The sequence below is a fragment of the Mytilus trossulus genome, chromosome 13 (assembly GCF_036588685.1).
Source record: "Mytilus trossulus isolate FHL-02 chromosome 13, PNRI_Mtr1.1.1.hap1, whole genome shotgun sequence".
NCBI classification, from domain to species: Eukaryota; Metazoa; Mollusca; class Bivalvia; order Mytilida; family Mytilidae; genus Mytilus; species Mytilus trossulus.
In genome coordinates, this window is record NC_086385.1 from 2,849,253 (window position 1) to 2,871,102 (window position 21,850).

At 33.0% G+C, this 21,850-nt stretch overlaps 1 protein-coding gene across 1 annotated transcript in view; it reads right to left on the minus strand.

Annotated features, from left to right (window-relative positions):
- Window positions 1-9,680: 9,680 nt before the first annotated feature.
- LOC134695321 (uncharacterized) overlaps window positions 9,681-21,850 on the minus strand; it is a 77,094-nt gene continuing 64,924 nt past the window's right edge. Inside the window, exons 10-11 of the mRNA XM_063556545.1 lie at window positions 10,287-12,459; window positions 9,681-10,185 (exon numbers count right to left, since the gene is read on the minus strand). Coding sequence (XP_063412615.1) covers window positions 9,681-10,185; window positions 10,287-12,459 — 2,678 coding nt within the window. The remainder of the gene's footprint in view (window positions 10,186-10,286; window positions 12,460-21,850) is intronic.

Below are 21,850 nucleotides of genomic sequence, written 5' to 3' on the forward strand. Positions count from 1 at the left end.
AATTTAAAATACCCTAAATTATTATGGTACTAAAAAATCTTGAACAATGGCTCTATGGTAACATTTAAGGGAGACACGGGAAATGCTGAAAAAAAATATGATATAAGTTATGTTAAAAATAAAAACGTGTTCGTAAAATCTAATTAAATCACATTTTAATGTTGAGGTGACATACCTTTTCTATAATTTATGTGAAAATATGATAATATCGAAGTGCTTGCTTTCATTTTTGTGTACTCGATTTTTCAAATCTTACAGCTCTATGGAATTTCGAAAATGGCCGCTAGATTGCGACCTGACATGATATTTAGCGTGACCGTTTCACACCATGAATAGAATCATATTCTATTCAAGCTATACAAATTTTATCAAAATCCATTCAGCAGATTGTATTTTTTTCTTCGTTTATATTTGGATGGTTGGTTCTTGTTGTTACGTCTTACACGGCAACAATGGCAGTATGAACACGGAATCATTGCTTAATTATATAATAAAACATAACATTAAGTTTATTGAAATCAGGTTTTATTTAGTATCGATTCAAATGATGAATCAAGACAAGTAACTATTTAATAATGAGAAGAATTGATTTGTTTTCTGTCCTACTTATGCATCAAGAAATGGTCAAATGAAAAATAGACCGAATACCGTGCGTAACGTCTGAAGAATCTACTGATCTCTACTAAATTTGTATTGAATTTAGAATGGGAAAAAAATGGTCATACTAAATTGTGCCCAAAGGAGCTTCATACTAGTTTAACATTCTGTATGTGCCTGTCCCAAGTCAGGTTCAGTGGTTGTCGTTGGTTCATGTCTGTCATATTTGTTTTTTGGCAAATCATTTTGTTATAAATAGGCCGTTAGTTTTTTTCAATTGAATTGTTGCATATTTTTAACCTTAAACGAGCTAAATCGTGAAACTCGTGTGAGTTTCACGTGAATCTCATGTGAACCTCCCGTGAATTTCATGTGAAAATCTCATGCTTTTACTTCAAAAAAAAGTAATTCAAATAATTTCTAATTTTTGAAAAAATTGAAAAATATCACGTCAGAGTTATGTGAATCACAATTCACGTGAAATTCTCATGAAAATGTTCACGTGAGTTTCATGTACAACCTCGTTTGAGGTGAATTTCAGGTGAGATTCGTGTGAAATTCACATGAACAAATTTTGCCACTGTAGCTTAAATGTTTACTTGTAACATGTTATCACTTGCATAATTAACGACATATTTAAAGGCTCCGATTAAAATAGTCATTGCAATGAAACACAGTCTATATACAGCATTACTCTTCATGGAAACAGTAGATTCGACCGTACACCAGTTACGTCTAGAGTAAAGTAGTTTCGTCAATGTTTATTATGTTAAAAAAAAAAGATCATATTATTTAGGGCGAGGAGTGTTGTTAAACAAATTCGGGTTTCGTTGAGGGTATACAGATTGATTGATTGATCTCTGTGTGCATTGCGTCCAGTGGCAAATGTTTCATCCATGTTCGGGGCGAGAACAAATTTACAATTAATATAATAGGTAAGTTCTGCAATGTACGAGTGTACGAGTCGACAAGTACGAAGGGCTGAAAATTTGGATTCCCTTTAGAAAATACGTTGGAAAAAGACAAAAGTTTGGCCTATCAACAGGCCATCTACGGACCAACAGAGAGTTGTTACAAGGGTTCTTTATAGTGTGGTATTCTCTCTTCACGATACATTGGATGTGTCGTCCCAATTCCAAACGGACATGGCTGCGTATTTATACGAACCCGCACAGGAAAACGGAAACCTCACTTTAGCAAGAGCGTAGAAAAGGGAAAAGTACTGCTTCTTTTTCTTTGATAGGACTCATCGGAAAGCGAATGTTGTTTGTCTAATTTGGATATTTAAAATAGTCATCTAATTGAATTGAGAATAAGAACTGTAAATATGTAATGCCCATGATTGGAAATTGTTACACACTCTAATACTGAAATATCCTTTCAGGGTCCGTAGGTAATCCATTTCTTGACCAAATTTGTGCACCTTTCCTGCAATTCTTCGTTTTCCAGTGGCAGTCAAAATCTGCATCCTTTATCTTCTTTGAAACTTTTTTTAACCTATTCATTATATAAATAATAATTATATTTTTTTTGTTAACTGAATATGCATGAACTGTTTGTCACTGAGTATTACCCAAACATCAATTTATCCACTAATGCTTTAATGCTGTTGTATTGTTGTATTGACGTTTGTCCATCATGATGAGCTCTTTAAATCACTTCGTGGCTATTTGCGTTGACGTTTGTCGGTCATGATGATCTCAACTTGGGACTGTACATGGCTACTCGCACTGATGTTTGTCTGCCATGACAAGCTCTACGTTGCGCCTAATGGCTACTCGCGCTGACATTTGTTCGTCATGATGACCTATAGATGATATTTTACATTACTAATCGCGTTGACGTGTGTCCGTTATGATGAACTCTACATGACGCTATACATTGCTCATCGCACTGACAGCTGTGTGTCATGATGAGCTCTACAAGGAACTATGCTTTGCTACACGCATTGACGTATGTTCTTCAGACAGGGGTTTACATGGCACTATTCTTGGCCACTAGCATTGACGTTTGTCTGTCATGGTGAGCTCTACATGTAACTACATAGCTACTAGCATAGACGTTTGTCGGAGATGACCTCTACGTGTTACTATACTTGGTTACTCGCAGTGACGTTTGTCTGTCATGGTGAGCTCTACAGGGCACTATATACGGCTGCTTGTATTGACATTTATCTGTCATGACGAGTTTTAATGGCACTAAATGGCTACTCGTGTTGAAATTTGTCCGGCATGAAGAGCTCTTCATGGCACCAAACATTGTTACCCTATTGATTTTTTGTCCGTCATGGTGAGTTCTACATGAAACTGTGCATTCATTATCATTCTTGGATACCCTTATTCGTGGATTTCAATGGTATAGGTATAGGTAAACCACGAATTTTAATGTTCAATGCGATACTAATGTTATCTATCATGCTTGCATACAGACTTTGAGAAAACCAAGAAATCAAATATCCACGAAAATAACAATTTTTTTCTCAATCCAAGAAAATTGGTATCCACGAATATAAATGAATTCACAGCCTTGGCTCATTGTATTGTCCACGATGAACTTTACGTGGTATTATGCATGAGGACTCGCGTTGAAGTTTGTCCGTCATAATGAGCTCAACACGAAAGTAAGTTGCTACTCGCTTTGACGTTTGTCTGTCATCATGCCTTTTTTTGCAAATGCCACACAGATAAGTTAATTATCTAAAAAATAATTCAGTTCATAAACTCTGGATAGTTTGTTTTTATTTCATATCGCTTTTTACCTTTTCTTTCTTGTAGATTGAAGGCTGTGTCTCTTCATAGATTGCAAATGTAACGATTGGCGATTGACTGTCACATTAAACTCCAATCAGGTGTTATGTACCTGTAAGCTTTGTTATCCCAATGATCGTGATTTATGGTTAGAAATTTTTTATTTAAAAATAAAAATAAATAGTCAAATCACGTCACACGCACATGAACATAAAATCCAAAATACAACTAGCGACGTCCCTTGTAAGCGGTTTCTTTAATTTGATTTCAATGTTTTGTGGTATTTTTTATTGTTTATTTGTTGTTGTCGTCTTTTATAAAGAAGAATTGTAGTCCAACTCAGAGGTTGTGTTGTATCAATAATTATTCATGGCACAAAATTACTATATGTGCATAAAACCATGAGCACAGGCGCTTTTGGTAGTGCTCTTCATCTCAAAATGACTGACTTAGTGAGGCCTTCAAAATTGAGCAAAAACTATTAACTTATTGAAAAGACAGACCCTTAAATCCGTTTGAGGTTTTAATTGGCAGCTACATATTATAATCCCAGTGACAATAAATAAGTAATAATGTCGAAAATATTACAAACATCCTCTGTGAGATAGACATCTGTCAATTGCCAATTGATAATTTAATGTAATGTTCCATGGTTTTATTATGCAAGAGTGCACGTGCTGAAATATCTCGCCTGCTTTACTGACCATTGATTTTATTTTTATAGTCCTACATCATATAAAGTTTTACTACAAGTATCACATAAAACTAACATGAGCAAATAAAATGAGGTCAAGGTCAGATAAACCAAGCCAAAAATACATGTACACCTTAAAATAATCCAATAGACCAGAAAAAAAATGAGATATACTAGTAGTTGATCTAGTGCTTATAGTATACAAGAAAAAGACAAAACAATGAAAACTTTATATTGAGCAAGGAACAATGAAAATGAGGTCAAGGTCAGATGAAAACTGACAGACAGACATGTACACCTTAAAGTCATTCCATACAGCAAATACACCTTACAGTCATTCCATACACCAAAGATAGTTGACCTATAGCTCATAGTTTGAGAAAAACAGACCAAAACAACACAAAAACTTAACATTGAGCAATGAACCGCAAAATATTAGGTCAAGGTCAAATAAAACCTATCAGAGTGACATGTTCATCGAAAAGTATTTCCATACACCAAATATAGTTGACCTACTGCATACAGTATTAGAAAAACAGACCAAAGCACAAAAACTTAACTTAACCACTGCACCATGAAAATTAAGTCAAGGTTAAATGACAGCTGCCATGTACGCCTTACAAAAATTCCATACACCAAATATACTAGCCCTATTGCTTATAGTATCTGAGATTTGGACTTGACCACGAAAACTTAACCTTGATCACTGATCCGTGAAATGATGTTGAGGTCAAGTGGAAACTGTCTGACGGGCATGAGGACCTTGCAAGATCCGAACATACCTATTAAAGTTATCCTATAACTCATAATAAGAAAGAAATTAAGGAAGAACTTTGGTCAGGATTAGGAATTTTTGTCAGATTTTCGGACTCCTAGGTTTTTTTCCTACGATACAGGATAAAATATTTTGCCCCATAACACCCATTTTTCTTTTTATATAAGACTTCAATAGCTCATAAAAGGTCACTTACCAAAAATTAAGGCAGATTCGAGATTTTTTTTCTTTCGATTTGAGTCCAAAATAATACCAATGCAAATAAAAGGTATAAGTCCGAGTCAGCTGTTTGCCGCCATTTTTTTTTAATCGAATATCTGAAAAAGGAGCTCCATTACCTATGATAACCCTAACCCTAATCCATATTTTTAGCTTATTTTGTTCCTTAACTAATGCTCTTCTGATTCTAGATTTTTTTTAATTTCACCTAAGTACATCCTTAAGCATACTAAAAATCTTAACTTTTTTTTTTCAAGTAGTCACAGAACCATAAAAAATGAGGTCAAGGACAATGGACTTTATAACAGACGGAAACTTCATAATATAAGGCATATATATACAAAGTATGAAAGATGAAGGTCTTCTAATTTCTGAAACATTCAGCTTTCAAGAAGTTTGTTAACGCCGCCATCGCCGGCTCACTATCCCTTTGTCTCGCTTTCTGCGACAGAAGTCGCATGCTCGACAAAAATGGAACAGACAGAATATTATGCATCTATTAATGATGATAACGATTAATTAAAGTTAAACTTTCAGTAGGAAAAAGTATTTGCAGATCAGGTCAAGAACGTGTTTATGTGCACCCGTTAATGTGATATGCCGGAATATAAACCCTTACGCAGAATGACATTTCAACCTTCCCGGACACATTACATTCAACAGATTTTACTTTTGCACCTAAATGCTAAGTGCTCAGTGGACAAGCAGACAATACCAATTGCTGTTCTTCATCTTAAAATTAAAATTAGGCTCATTTATTTTTAAAGTAAATCATTGAAGCTTAGGTCGTTTGCTTCGTAATGTATCTGCCAAATTCCATGTTCAATCATCAACTTCGTCCGAAAAAGTTGTTTATGTAATGGTCCTTGGTTTATTACAAAATAAAACAGAAAGAACATTGTGTATCTAGTCATGATGATAATGATTAATTAAAGTTTAACGTTGAGTGGCAAATATTACATGCATATCAGGACAAGAACGTGTTTATGCGCGGCCGTAAATATCATATGAATATAAAACCCTACTTTGTACTGCTTTGACACACTTATCCTGATTGTTAACCTGCATTATCACAAGGAGAGACTTAGCAGAATGACATTCCAGCCTTCCCGGAGACATTACATTCTAACTTCAAGTAGAACACTAACGTTATAGTTTTTACTTTTCCATCTAAATGGTTAGTGGATAAGCAGACAATACAAATAGCTGTTCTTCATCTTTAAGTTAAACTGAGACTTTTTAAAAGTTAATCTTTAAAGCTTATTTCTTTTGCTTCGTAACATATCTGCAAAATTCCATGTTGTATCATCAACTTAGTCCGAAAATGGTGCTTTTATTAATAATAACTGCCATGTGAAAACATTGCCATTGATAATCACAACAGACATACTTTCATATATGGACCAGGCATTAATTATCAAGTGGGTGAAATAAAAGGAAGTCAATAGGTATAATTTGTATTGCCTGATATAAATATTTTTTCAATATATTACAAATACAATATATCATAAATAATTAAATACACAAATGAAAATATAATAAACATAGATATATAACCAATTTTTTTGGCAAACATCCGCCACTATGAATTTATAAACGGAAAAAAAAAATTTAACAAGGGAGGGAGGGTGGGTAATTTCAACGTAATATCAAATTCAAAAATGTAAAGAAAACACTTTGCGATAGTATAAATAAACAATTAACAACAAAGGAAAAGTTTATATCCAATAAAAAGAGCGAAATAATATAGTGACTATATTTAATGCAAGAGTTTATACTAATGAAAATCTAGTTTGAACCAGTGTGATTACTGAGGTGTAAAATATAAATTTCACTGTTTTGCTAATTAAATAATTTAAATCTTAAATTAAACCGACTAAATAAGATTTGAAATGACTACAGATCGGTTAAGATCTGAATTATGGCTCTAAAGATATTGTCCCAATAAAACCAAGTTCCTAAAATTTCAGTCTATTTTCAAAATTTCTTTGACATTCACCTTTCACATACTGCCCATAAAATTAAGTGTACAACCGTAGTTAAGATAAATAATGAATGATTTCCCAGATCTGCATTCCAACGATTATTGATTTTATCTATTATAGATGAGACTATCTGAAATATTGTTTTGTCTTTTGTGTCGATCTGTAATGTCCCGACTTTTTATAACTAACCATACGGTATGGGTTTTGCTCATTGTTAAAGGCTTAATAATTACCTATAGTTAATGTAAATATATTTAAGTAGTAGATCCAGGATTCGAGAAAAAGGGGGTATAGGGATTAATTGCTTAAAATTATTTTTGACGCCTTTTTGCAAAAAAAACCTATATTTTTTTCAAATCAAAGGGGCATACACCAGTACCCCTTCCCCTCTTGAATCAACCACTGTGTTTTATTCAGAAAATGAGTTAAAACTGATTGGATTGACCTACAGTTGCTTTCCTCTACCTCATTTGGCGGATAATTGTCTCCTTGGCAATCGTTCATCATGTTATTATTTTTATGTTGATAATAAACAAAAATTACATTGATAATAAATTAACCATGTTAACAGTAAGAAGTAAATAAAAAGAATATACATAACATTATTAAATAATTTAATTCTGATTATTTTTTATATAGTATTTATATCAACAAAATATTCTTATATTACAGTATAAACAATATATCATAAAAAACAGTAATAATCAGTATATACACATTTTCACCTAAAATTCAAAATATATATACATGTATCTTCATTAGGGAGCAACCATTGAAATTCGAGGGGGGGTTATGTTTTTTTGTCTGAGTCAGACATTTTTTTTTTAGTTTCGATGTTATCAATCAAATTATTTTTTTCAAAATTTAACACTATATGGGGAAAATCTGGATTCAAAATATTTTTTTGTCATCGAATTGGGGATCAGAATTTTTTTTATGAATAAACTATACCCACCCGCTCCTCTTGAAGTTAAATGGTCGTTCCCTTACATTAAACTTTCAGAATTCATTAATCAAAATAGTTGTAGATTGATTGTGTGATAACTGTACCAGGAAGTCAACTATAATCTCCAAAGTCTGAATTGCTTACATGACAACTCTTAACTTTTTTGTTTAACTACTAATACCGCCAAATGTTGACTGAATGCAGGGAAAAACTTATCAATGCAAAAGCATGCCCCTTTATCGAAACTGTCTACATATGTAGCAACATTATCTTTAGAAGAACCCAAGGGTATTTCTTTTTTTTATGGGTAATAACCCGATAGGAATAGGGTAAAACTTGATAGGTCCTGATTCAGACATAAACAAAACCATTGGCTGAAATGAAATTAAAGAAACATTTTTCCTATATATCTTTAGAGTCAAGACTTAAAATAAATCTATATTCTGTGAAATGAATGGTTATTTCATGTCAATATAATTATTTCTTTTAAATATTTCTCAAAAATTTAAGACCATAATGACATAAGAAATGTATAACTTACAATGTGTTGAACATTCTTTATGTGCCAGTCCCAAGTCAGGAGCCTGTAGTTGTCGTTGGTGCTTGTCTGTCATATTTGTTTTTCTTACATTGTTTTGTAATAAATTAGACTGTTAGTTTTCTCAATTGAATTGTTTAATATTTTCACTTTTATAGCCAACCATACAGTATGGGTTTTCTCATTGTTGAAGGCCTACAGTGGCCTTTAATTGTTTACATCTACTTCATTTGAACTATGGTGGAAAGTTATCTCATTGGCAACATACCACATCTCCCTATTTCAATATAGAGAGAACAAATCAAATTAGACACAAAATTAAGAAATTTATATCTTTTAAAAAAAACAAATAGTACAGCATTGACAAATGAACAATTTTGAATAAATGTTACAAATTCAATAACTATTACATTAAATATCTGACATTTTACCTTCTGAAATAATTTAAAAGTGTATACAAAAGTTTATGCTGACACAGCTAGGTAAGTGTCCACATTCCTCGCATAATGCCACATTCCTATCTATTGAAGTCTAGTTTACCAAATTGAATAAATTAGTACTTTCTTTATGACTGCATATCTGAACTAAAAGGTCTGTAAATCAACATTATTCAGTTAAAAAAAAAACAGGAATCAATGTACATGTACTAAACAGAAACAAATCATACAATGAAATTATGAAAAATACTTATATGGCGTTAAGACAGAAATCCAACAATACAACAAATGAAATAACAATATCAACATACAATAAACATAAAATATAAGCTCAAATTTGTGTACAGTACATTCAGTATAATTTGGAACTTTCAGCTTAAACATGTAATGAGGCAAAAACTTCATCAAGTAAAAAGAAATGTGACTTTAAAAAACAATGAAGTTATTTAAAACAACTAAGTAATGATAGAATTACAATGCTTACTAAGTATTTTACAGTTTTATTCATTGGCAACCTCAGATCTAAATCAAATAGGTCCTTCTGATCCGGGTGATTAAATCAAGAAATATGTTAAATTGGAGACAGAAGTAATGGCATGAATAGAAATAGATACCAAACATAGTCAACATACATCAAACAAAGAACAAGATAATTAAAACAAAGTGTTTATTTTTTTCATATGTCATAACAAACCACTGACCAAAGAACAAGATTTATTAAAGAAGAAAGTTTTTCTTCTTTTTATGTGTGATTTGTTAAAATCATTATTATAGATGCATGTCCATTATCTGTTGCAACTTTTAACGGGGATTTCCCATCAAGTCTACACATCTGTGTATCTGCTCCATTAGCCAACAATAAGCATACAATATCCTCATGTCCTACTTCACTCGCATAAAATAATGGTGTTGTTCCATCTTGTTTTGTTATGTTGATGTCAGCATTGTGGTCCAGAAGACAATGGACTACATCTATCCTACCCATAAAACAGGCTATATGTAATGGAGAAGAACCAGCTACTACATCAAACCCATAATCTACTGACTTCTTACTGATATACTCTGTTACACATGATGATGTATTCTCTACCAGGCTAGCAAATAGTAATTGTTTTCCTTTATCTAAGGTGTACCCTGACTGGTTCATAAATGCATCTGTTAATGACTGTTTACTATGTACACATATATTACAGTATGCATTGTTCTCTAACAGTATCTGTGTTATCTCCAGATTTCCATTCAATGCACTAAAATATAAACCATTACCACCATCGAATGTCTTGGCATTATGTTTGGTTTATGTTTCATTAATAGATGGACTATACTGGTGTGGTTACTGATACATGACCTGATCAGTGGTGTGAAACCTTTCCTGTCACATAGATCAACATTATGATTCTTCTCTAACAGTAACTTTACTATATTAGGATGTCCATTCTGACTTGCCAGTAACAGAGGACTACAGCCATTCTTGTTACATAGATCAACATTAGGATCCTTCTCTAACAGTAACTTTACTATATTAGTATGTCCTTTATAACTTGCCACGTACAGAGGACTACAGCCATTCTTGTCACATAGATCAACATCAGGATTCTTCTCTAACAGTAACTTTACTATATTAGGATGTCCATTCTGACTTGCCATTAACAGAGGACTACAGCCATTCTTGTCACATAGATCAACATCAGGATTCTTCTCTAACAGTAACTTTACTATATTAGGATGTCCATTCTGACTTGCCATTAACAGAGGACTACAGCCATTCTTGTTACATAGATCAACATTAGGATCCTTCTCTAACAGTAACTTTACTATATTAGTATGTACATTCTGACTTGCCAATAACAGAGGACTACAACCAGTCTTGTCACATAGATCAACATTAGAATCCTTCTCTAACAGTAACTTTACTATATCAGTATGTCCATTATTACTTGCCCAGTACAGAGGACTATAGCCATTCTTGTCACATAGATCAACATTAGGATCCTTCTCTAACAGTAACTTTACTATATCAGTATGTCCTTTATAACTTGCCCTGAACAGAGGACTACAACCAGTCTTGTTACATAGATCAACATTAGGATCCTTCTCTAACAGTAACTTTACTATATCAGTATGTCCTTCCTGACTTGCCATGTTAAGTCCAGTAAGTCCATCATCTCTACATTGATCCACATCCACATCATTATGTAACAACCACTGTACCATATTAGTATAACCAGCATAACAAGTCCATATCAGTGGAGTATTACCTGATGCACAGCTCTCCTTTGGTTCCACTGTATCCTTGGTACTGGTTAATGTTACTTGTTGTGGTTTGTCTAGTTGTTGTAAGTATTGTAATAACTGTTGTCTGAATGATGATACTTTCATGTTATTGTTACTGAATATAACTGACACCTTTCCTGCTAACCAGTCCTTTATAAACCTTTGTAAATATGATTCTAAATAATCATCTGGTATTTCTATAATGAAGTCTATGTTACTATTCTGGTCATCTGGTGACATCTGCCAGATAAAACGTTCATGTACTAAACCACTATCACCATGGTCTATCAAACATTCAATCATTCTCTGACCAAAGTAATGAGCAAGAAAGTCAAATAGTTTATCATGTAGAGTTCTATAAATGCCATTCTGTTTACATATAAATGTACCATCTAGAGTGTCCATAGCCTCTTTAAGTTTTGCTTTCGATGTACCTCGGTTCAATTTACAAGCCTCACATGTGTCTTCTATAATATTTCGTTGTTCATTTGTAACTTTACCCTGGAACCATTTCTCTTTCAGCTGATTATTAAAGAGAACACATAAAGCAAGACTACATATTTTATAGTTTCCTTCATCACTATGCTCACTTAACCTGTCTAGCTCACGTTTATAGACATCAAAAGGATTTTTGAAATATTCTTTGACATCTACATCTTCTTTTTCGTGATATAAGGAACATAAGAGTGGGAAGAAATCACATTTAGAAGATAAATCATCAATGTCTGTCATGCTTGTACCAATATAGGTTTTTGCTATATTTGTTTTCTCAACAGACGTAAGACATAACTTATCTGATATTAAGTTACATACACATGATTTAAAAGGTAATAATATACTAAACTTATCATCTTTATAGACTTGTAACCTACAAGATACAATAATCTTACAACATTTGTCTGTAATAATTGTGTTAATCACAGGTAACAGTTGTTTCCAGTTATCAATCTGTTGTTGGTTGGCAGTGAAATTTCCACAAATATCATCTATAATGAAGACTGTTTTTTTACCAGGTTGATAATAATCTTCAATATGATCTGGTTTTCTCACTGGTATTATATTGTATCCTTCCTTCTGTAAAACTAGTGCTGTGTGTCTTGCAATAAATGATTTTCCAACTCCTGATGGGGCAGTTAATGTCAAACAACTGTTGTCTTGTAAACGTTCCATGACGTAATCACTGGCTCTTGTAGACACGAACATCTTATCATTCTTTTCCCAGTCTTCTATTTGTGTTTGTATCTGATCTGAAATATAGGAGTAGAAAATTAAAAATAAAAATTTGACTATTAACATGAATTATGCATTATCACTCAAAATATAGTGAATTTAGTCTATGGTGTATGTTATTTCACATTATATGACTTAGGAACTTTTATACGGATTACCTTACTATACAGTATCTGTTTAATTATTGTTCAAGGCTTGATGATGACCTGTAATTGATTTAGAGGACACTTGACTCATTAACTATCATAACACAGCTGCCTGTTTTCATAAAATCTTCATTGAAAATACCTACTCAATCTTTTTTATATAAAAAAAAATAAAAAAATAAAACATTGTCTCTATAAACCATTGAACATTTCTATAAACATGATAAAACAAGTGAAACTGCAAGCTACTGCTCACTGATGATACCCCAAACCAAATACTTGACGGTAAACAGGAAGTTGTTGAGTGATACATCTGAGGGCACATCACACGGTATAGCTGACTTATATAAAACCTGAAACCAAATTTCAATAATCGTTGTAATGTAGTTCCTGAGAAAAATGTGATGAAAATTTTCAACTTGGATGTCATGTGTAAAATGATGTAAGTGTTCAGTAAACAGGAAGTTGTTGGGTGATGAATCGGACAACACTCACACTGTATAGCTGACTTATATATAAACCCTGAAACCAAATTTCAGTATTCCTTGTAATGTAGTTCCTGAGAAAAATGTGACGAAAATTTTTAACTTGGATGTCATGTGTAAAATGATGTAAGTGTTCGGTAAACAGAAAGTTGTTGAGTGATGAATCTGAAAACGCATCATACGGTATAGCTGACTTATATAAACCCTGAAACCAAATTTCAGAAATCCTTGTAATGTAGTACTTGAGAAAAATGCGACGAAAAATATTCATGGGACGGACAGACAGATGGACGAATGGATGGACGGACAGACAGATGGACGAATGGATGGACGGACAGAGGGATGGACAGACAGAGGTAAAACAGTATACTCCCACTTTTTTAAAGCAGGGGTATAAAAATATAAGTAATTGTAAAATCATTCAAAATCACATAAACATTCATTGTTTTGACATTCCTGAAATTAATTGTTTGATATCGAGGTGAACCGGTCAAGGTCAGATGTCATCTTCAATGGTATGTGACACATTGTCTTCAGGTGGTGAACCCATATACTAAGGCCACACCAATTTGATGTTCTTCAGACATCTGCTCCAAAAAATATGAGGCGAGCAAGCGACATTTCTTTATTTTTATTTTTTTTCTTGAAAATGAGTTTTTTACAGGCAAGTGCTCTATTAGTATGACAAGAGAAGCAAGCCGATTAATTTTATTTCAAATTGTGTGATTTAGAAGTTGTACAATTTATGTAAATATTCTGGATTAAACTTGCTGAGTCAGGCTCAGCATAGTACATATCATAACTGGTTTACTTCATAGAAAAAAACAAGAAAGACACAAAAAAAGTCATATGCTCAAATGCATACAGTTTAATTTATTGGTGCCTGTACCATATCAGACTTGTCTAACTGTGGTTCAAATAATTTAGGTTATTTTTCTTCAAATCAGCTTTTGTCTGCATGAATTCTCATTTAAATCCACACATATATATTTAGGAAGCATAGCAACCACTGCAACTTCATTTTTTATATAAACAAGAATGTGTCCAAAGTACACGAATGCCCCACTCACACTATAATTTTCCATGTTCAATGGACCATGAAATTGGATAAAAAATATAATTAGGCATTAAAATTAGAAAGATAATATCATAGGAAACATGAGTACTAAGTTTCAAGTTGATTTGACTTCAACTTCATCAAAAACTACCTTGACCAAAAACTTTAACCTGAAACATGCACTTTCATTTTCTATGTTCAGTGGACCGTGAAATTGGGGTCAAAAGTTTAATTTGGTTTAAAAATTAGAAAGATCATATCATAGGGAACATGTGTACTAAGTTTCAAGTTGATTGGACTTCAACTTCATCAAAAACTACCTTGACCAAAAACTTTAACCTGAAACATGCACTTTCCTTTTCTATGTTCAGTGGACCGTGAAATTGGGGTCAAAAGTTTAATTTGGTTTAAAAATTAGAAAGATCATATCATAAGGTACATGTGTACTAAGTTTCAAGTTGATTGGACTTTAACTTCATCAAAAACTACCTTGACCAAAAACTTTAACCTGAAGCGGGACAGACGGACGAACGGACAGACAGACAGATGGACGAACAGACAGACGGACGAACGGACGCACAGACCAGAAAACAGAATGCCCCTCTACTATCGTAGGTGCGGCATAAAAACTTTTTTGTGTCATGCATATCTCTTCATATAGTACTTTTCTTTAGGATGAAGCTTTTATGAAAGCCGTAAAGTGTTTTACAAGAAGAATTATGCTCGATAGGTAAATGACACATGTTTAATAAAACTAAAATATATGTGTATGTATCTAAACAAATGCCCCTGAAAGATATTTGATAGTTGTTGTTATTATATGCTAAATAATCTAATGATTATGTATTTGCTGCTTAACTATTAACGTCCAGTTGGTTAAATGAGAAGCATATTGGATCACTGTGTGTTCAAAAACTGCCTATCATTGGCAATGAGCTGACACAACTGCAAGTTCACATCCTGATATTTATTTTTATTTACAAATTGATTGATCACATGTGCAATTAAAACAATTGGAGTATTGTTTACAACAGAAAAGCGTCTATGTAATAAATTTCATGAAGAAACTAATTTTGGAGCAGCATTTGGACCACAAATTTGAGGAAGCAGTATTTTTTTTTTTAATTTGAAAAGTAATTTTTCTCCAAAACAGGAGCGGAAAAACCCAAAGAACTAGGAATCAAATTGGTTTGACCTAAATATGAAAAAGCAGACAAGAAAGTATTCCCAATATTAAAATAATTTTATCCTTAGTTCAAAGGGCAAGTTCACATAAAGGTCATAACAATACACAACACCATAATATAGGATTACACCTTCATACCAAGTATCATGTCAATGTCAAAAGAAAATAAATGTGAAAAAGTGTCCACATGTGGACACAGATGATGCCCCCGCTTGCATATCATATAGTTATAAAGGGACATAACTGAAGAATGGTAAAAGTGACGCTACCCAAATTTGACCTTGATCTGAGTTTTGTGGTAATAAAATCTTTAAAATACTTGATATTTAGAAAGAAAAATGAAAAATTCAGCAATTTTTCCATTTGTAAAGGGGCATAACTGTAGAACGGTAAAAGTGACGCCACCAAAATTCAAACTTGATCTGTATTTAGTGGTAATAAGCATTGTGTATAAGATTCATAACATTTGGTTGAGGCAAACTAAAGTTAGAGAAAGGAAACAAACTTTGGGACGTATGGACGGACGGTACGACGTACATACAGACGGACAAGGGTAAAACTGAATGCCCCCTCCAATAGGAGGGGGCATAAAAAGTTGTATTATTGGCCTATCGAGATCTTATTGTGCATGCCAATTCCTATGGGTATGTAAAGAGTACATGTGCGAAAATAGTTCTTTCTTTATAAAAAAAAAAAATATGACCTGAATATAAGAACAAGAGTCATAATTGAATTATGCTGGAAGTCTTTAAGATAAAGGTTTTACTACAAGTATCACATAAACTTAAAAGTATCAAAAATTCATGAAAATGAGGTCAATGACAGATGAATCCTACAAGACAGATATACCAAACTTACAACTATTCCATACACAAATATAGTTGACCTACTACTTATTATAAGTAACTGAGACACAGACCCCATTAAAACTTAACATTGACAAATGAAACTTGAAAATGAGGTGAAGGTCAGATGAACCCTGTCTCACAGACATGTAGATCGTGAAAGGATCCAATATATCAAATAATGAGATCTTGTTACTATGACTATAACAGTCCAGGCAAATACTGAAAACCCGAGACTGAAAACAGTCATATTACTTTTTTATATAATATTACAGGTAAAAGTAATATTACAAAAAAGAGTAATATTATTCTTATGTTACTAAAAACTGTTATATTGTAATCTTACTGAAACGTGTAATATAGTCTATATATTACTGAAAATAGTAATATTACTAGAAAATGCTTATATTACATAGAACTGTAGCATAAGGCTAAAAATCACTAATGCTGCCTTTAACTCGAGGCTGAAGACAGCATGACGTAGTTTTAGTATCAGATTACATGGTAAATAAAAGATGGATCAAAATCAGTTTCATCACTTCTGCAAAATCAGATTGAGACGACAGAGCAACCAAATATATATATATGGAGATGGAAAACGCTACCAGTACTGAGTAGGTTGACACATTTTATTATTTTGTGAAGCTAATAAAAATTTTATGTAAATAAAAGTATTTTTTCTAATAGTGTAACATGTGTAATGACTTGTGACGTTTATCTTGTCAGCGGTATGCAGTTAAAAGGGGACACATTACGTATATCCACGTGGTTATCATGGGGAACAACTCATCTGTGTCGAATAATATTTCGCAGTAAAAATGGTTTTAACTGCACAAGTAGTTTCTACATATTGAAAAACATTGTTTAATTGTTATGAAAATAAAATAATTAAAAGGTAATTGTTTTTCACGGAAGCGGCTGAGAAATTCAGAAACATCAAAGGAATCACCATATTCTAACTTGTATTAATTCGCGGTAAAAATGTTTGCTGCACATGTAGTTTGTACGTATTGAAGAACATTGTTTGATTATGAAAATAAAAGACTAAAAAGGTAATTGTTTTTAAACTAGAGGCTCCAAAGAGCCTGTGTCGCTCACCTTGGTCTATGTGAATATTAAACAAAGGACGCATTTGAATTCATGACAAAATTGTGTTTTGGTGATGGTGATGTGTTTGTATATCTTACTTTACTGAACATTATTGCTGCTTACAATCATTCTATCTATAATGAACTTGGCCTAAGAGCTTCAGTGGAAAATGTTAGTTAAAATTTACAAATTTTATGAAAATTGTTAAAAATTGACTATAAGGGCAATAACTCCTTATGGGGTCAATTGACCATTTAGGTCATGTTGACTTATTTTTAGGTGTTACTTTGCTGTACATTGTTTCCCTTTACAGTTTATCTCTATCTATAATAATATTCAAGATAATAACAAACTAGAGGCTCCAAAGAGCCTGTGTCGCTCACCTTGGTCTATGTGAATATTAAACAAAGGAAGCAGATGGATTCATGACAAAATTGTGTTTTGGTGATGGTGATGTGTTTGTAAATCTTACTTTACTAGTCTTGCTGCTTACATTTATCTCTATCTATAATGAACTTGGCCCAGTAGTTTCAGTGGAAAATGTTAATAAAAATTTACAAATTTTATGAAAATTGTTAAAAATTGACTATAAAGGACAATAACTCCTTATGGGGTCAATTGACAATTTCGGTCATGTTGACTTATTTGTAAATCTTACTTTGCTGAACATAATTGCTGTTTACAGTTTATCTCTATCTATAATCAAATTTAAGATAATAACCAAAAACAGCAAAATTTCCTTAAAATTACCGATTCAGGGGCAGCAACCCAACAATGGGTTGTCAGATTCATCTGAAAATTATAGGGCAGATAGATCTTGATCTGATTAATAATTTTACCCCGTGTTGGATTTGCTCTAAATGCTTTGGTTTTTGAGTTATAAGCCAAAAACTGCATTTTACCCCTATGTTCTATTTTTTGCCGTGGCGGCCATCTTGGTTGGATGACCGGGTCACGCCACACATTTTTTAAACTAGATACCCCAATGATGATTGTGGCCAAGTTTGGTTCAATTTGGCCCAGTAGTTTCAGAGGAGAAGATTTTTGTAAAAGATAACTAAGATTTACGAAAAATGGTTAAAAATTGACTATAAAGGGCAATAACTCCTAAACGGGTCAACTGACCATTTCGGTCATGTTGACTTATTTGTAAATCCTACTTTACTAAACAATTTTGCTGTTTACAGTTTATCTCTATCTATAATAATATTCAAGATAATAACCAAAAACTGCAAAATTTCCACAAAATTACAAATTCAGGGGCAGCAACCCAACAACGGGTTGACCGATTCATCTGAAAATTTCAGAGCAGATATATCTTGACCTGACAAACATTTTTACCCCATGTCAGATTTCCTCTAAATGCTTTGGTTTTTGAGTTATAAGCCAAAAACTGCAGTTACCCCTATGTTCTATTTTTAGCCGTGGCGGCCATCTTGGTTGGTTGACCGGGTCACGCCACACATTTTTTAAACTAGATACCCCAATGATGATTGTGGCCAAGTTTGGTTCAATTTGGCCCAGTAGTTTCAGAGGAGAAGATTTTTGTAAAAGATAACTAAGATTTACGAAAAATGGTTAAAAATTGACTATAAAGGGCAATAACTCCTAAACGGGTCAACTGACCATTTCGGTCATGTTGACTTATTTGTAAATCCTACTTTACTAAACATTATTGCTGTTTACAGTTTATCTCTATCTATAATAATATTCAAGATAATAACCAAAAACTGCAAAATTTCCACAAAATTACCAATTCAGGGGCAGCAACCCAACAACAGGTTGACCGATTCATCTGAAAATTTCAGGGCAGATAGATCTTGACCTGATAAACATTTTTACCCCATGTCAGATTTCCTCTAAATGCTTTGGTTTTTGAGTTATAAGCCAAAAACTGCATTTTACCCCTATGTTCTATTTTTAGCCGTGGCGGCCATCTTGGTTGGTTGACCGGGTCACGCCACACATTTTTTAAACTAGATACCCCAATGATGATTGTGGCCAAGTTTGGTTCAATTTGGCCCAGTAGTTTCAGAGGAGAAGATTTTTGTAAAAGTTAACGACGACGGACGACGGACGACGGACGACAGACGACAGACGACGGACGCCGGACGCAAAGTGATGGGAAAAGCTCACTTGGCCCTTCGGGCCAGGTGAGCTAAAAACGGCAAAATTTCCTTAAAATGACTAATTCAGGGGCAGCAACCTAACAGCAGTTTGTCCAATCCATCTGAAAATTTCATGGCAAATAGATCTTGACCTGATTAACAATTTTACTCCCTGTTAGATTTGGCCTGGTAGTTTCAGAGGAGACGATTTTTGTAAAAGATTACCAAGATTTACGAAAAATGGTTAAAAATTGACTATAAAGGACAATAACTCCTAAAGTGGTCAACTGACCATTTTGGTTATGTTGACTTATTTGTAGATTTTACTTTGCTGAACAATATTGCTGTTTACAGTTTATCTCTATCTATAATAATATTCAAGATAATAACAAAAAACAGCAAAATTTCCCTAAAATTACCAATTCAGGGGCAGCAACCCAACAACAGGTTGTCCGATTCATCTGAAAATTTCAGGGCAGTTAGATCTTGACCTGATGAACATTTTTACCCCATGTCAGATTTGCTCTAAATGTTTTGGTTTTTGAGTTATAAGCCAAAAACTGCATTTTACCCCTATGTTCTATTTTTAGCCGTGGCGGCCATCTTGGTTGGTTGGCGGGGTCACCGGACACAATTTTTAAACTAGATACCCCAATAATGATTATGGCCAAGTTTGGATTAATTTGGCCCAGCAGTTTCAGAGGAGAAGATTTTTGTAAAAGTTAACGACGACGGACGACGACGGACGACGCCGGACGCCGGACGCCAAGTGATGAGAAAAGCTCACTTGGCCCTTCGGGCCAGGTGAGCTAAAAAGGTAATTGTTTTCACGCAAGAGCTGAGAAATTCAGAAACATCAAAGGGATCACTGTATTTAAATTATAAAAATTCGCGGTAAAAATGTGTGTAACTGCACATGTATTTTGTACAAATTATTGTAATGAAAATAAAAGATAACAATGTTAATTGTGTTCATGCAAGATCTGAGAAATTAAGAAACAGCAAAGGAGTTGCCGTATTTTAAGATAAAGCTTGTCAAAACAACGAGTTTTTATGAGTTTATTATTGTTCATTAACTAACACTCTTTTGCATCTGTAAAAATAGGAAAATCGGAAAGATTGATTACGCAAATATAGCTATGATATTATAAAAATTCAAATACAAAATTGTTTTAGGGATTCATGAGTGTTAATTTTTTTTCTTATTCTTTTCTAAATCTGGTTTCTGAGTTTGGGTTAGCATAGATGTATGGGTTTATACATCTATGGGGTTAGTAAGCCAGTCATTTTTTTCTCTCTTGGCCATTGATTGATTTAAATTTAGGATACAAAACTACTTTTAACCGAAGAAAAATTTAAAAGAGTGAGAGCGAAAATCGCGTTTCTAATTGACAATATTTTAAGAACGGAATTTTGAAGTTTCAAAATATTTAAATCAGAAAATAGGTTTCTGTTAACAACGATTAAAATCATTAGTAATAAAATTATCAATGAATGTAGATGTCGTTATAAATTACAAATTGCATGAGGCCATCAAGGACTTGTTTACGTCCCTGCGTTACATAAAATTGAGAAAGCAAATGGGGAATGTGTCAAAGCGACAACAACCCGACCATACGCAAACAACATGTATTAGTCTATCATAGCAAACTAATATGTTTTGGACAAAGATGTTTTTGAATTAATGAAATGTTTATCAATAAAATATACGTCCTTGCTGGGATGAAGTGATATCAAATGCATAGAGGTTGAATATTGAAGTTTTCTTTTCCTTTTAACTTTATTCATGTTAGGGGACGACTATTTGATATTCTGGGGAGGAGAATTTTGAAAATTGATATGTCATTGCAGTGACTGAAAATAAATAACTGAGCCCATGGCAGATTAGAAAAATAATAATTAAATGAAAGTAAGTGGGGTGAAGCCGTGCAAATAAATAATTCAATAATTAGATCTAGGATTTTGATAATTATTGAAAACAGTAAAGAATAATCACAACTGTACTTTGACACTTCCCTATATCCAAATTTATATATAATTTAAAAAAAATTATTTATAGAATCAAATGTAAAAAATAGAAAACATATAAGTCACGAAATTTTATTGAAATTTAAAACCATGTGTGCTCCAAAATTCATATAACAATGGCTTGCCCCGAGTACACGTTTACCGTCGTTATCCTTACAAAAACACCTGGCACAACTCGATAAATTATTTTAACAAAGAAGAATTATTACAGAAATAGTCATGCACAAGTTTGTTAAATCAAAATATGCTTGATGTAAGGTACTGAGAGCCAATTGATATCGATTGTTTTCATTGGTTAAGACTGAAAGCTGAATTGGATATTAATTTTTTCATTGGTCTAGGCAGACATCTTTTTATAAAAAAACAACCAATAAAAACACGCTGATCACGCTAACTAAAAGATGACGTTTATTTACAATGTTTACAAATTTATATTAACAAATGAACAATTCTTGTAAAATTAG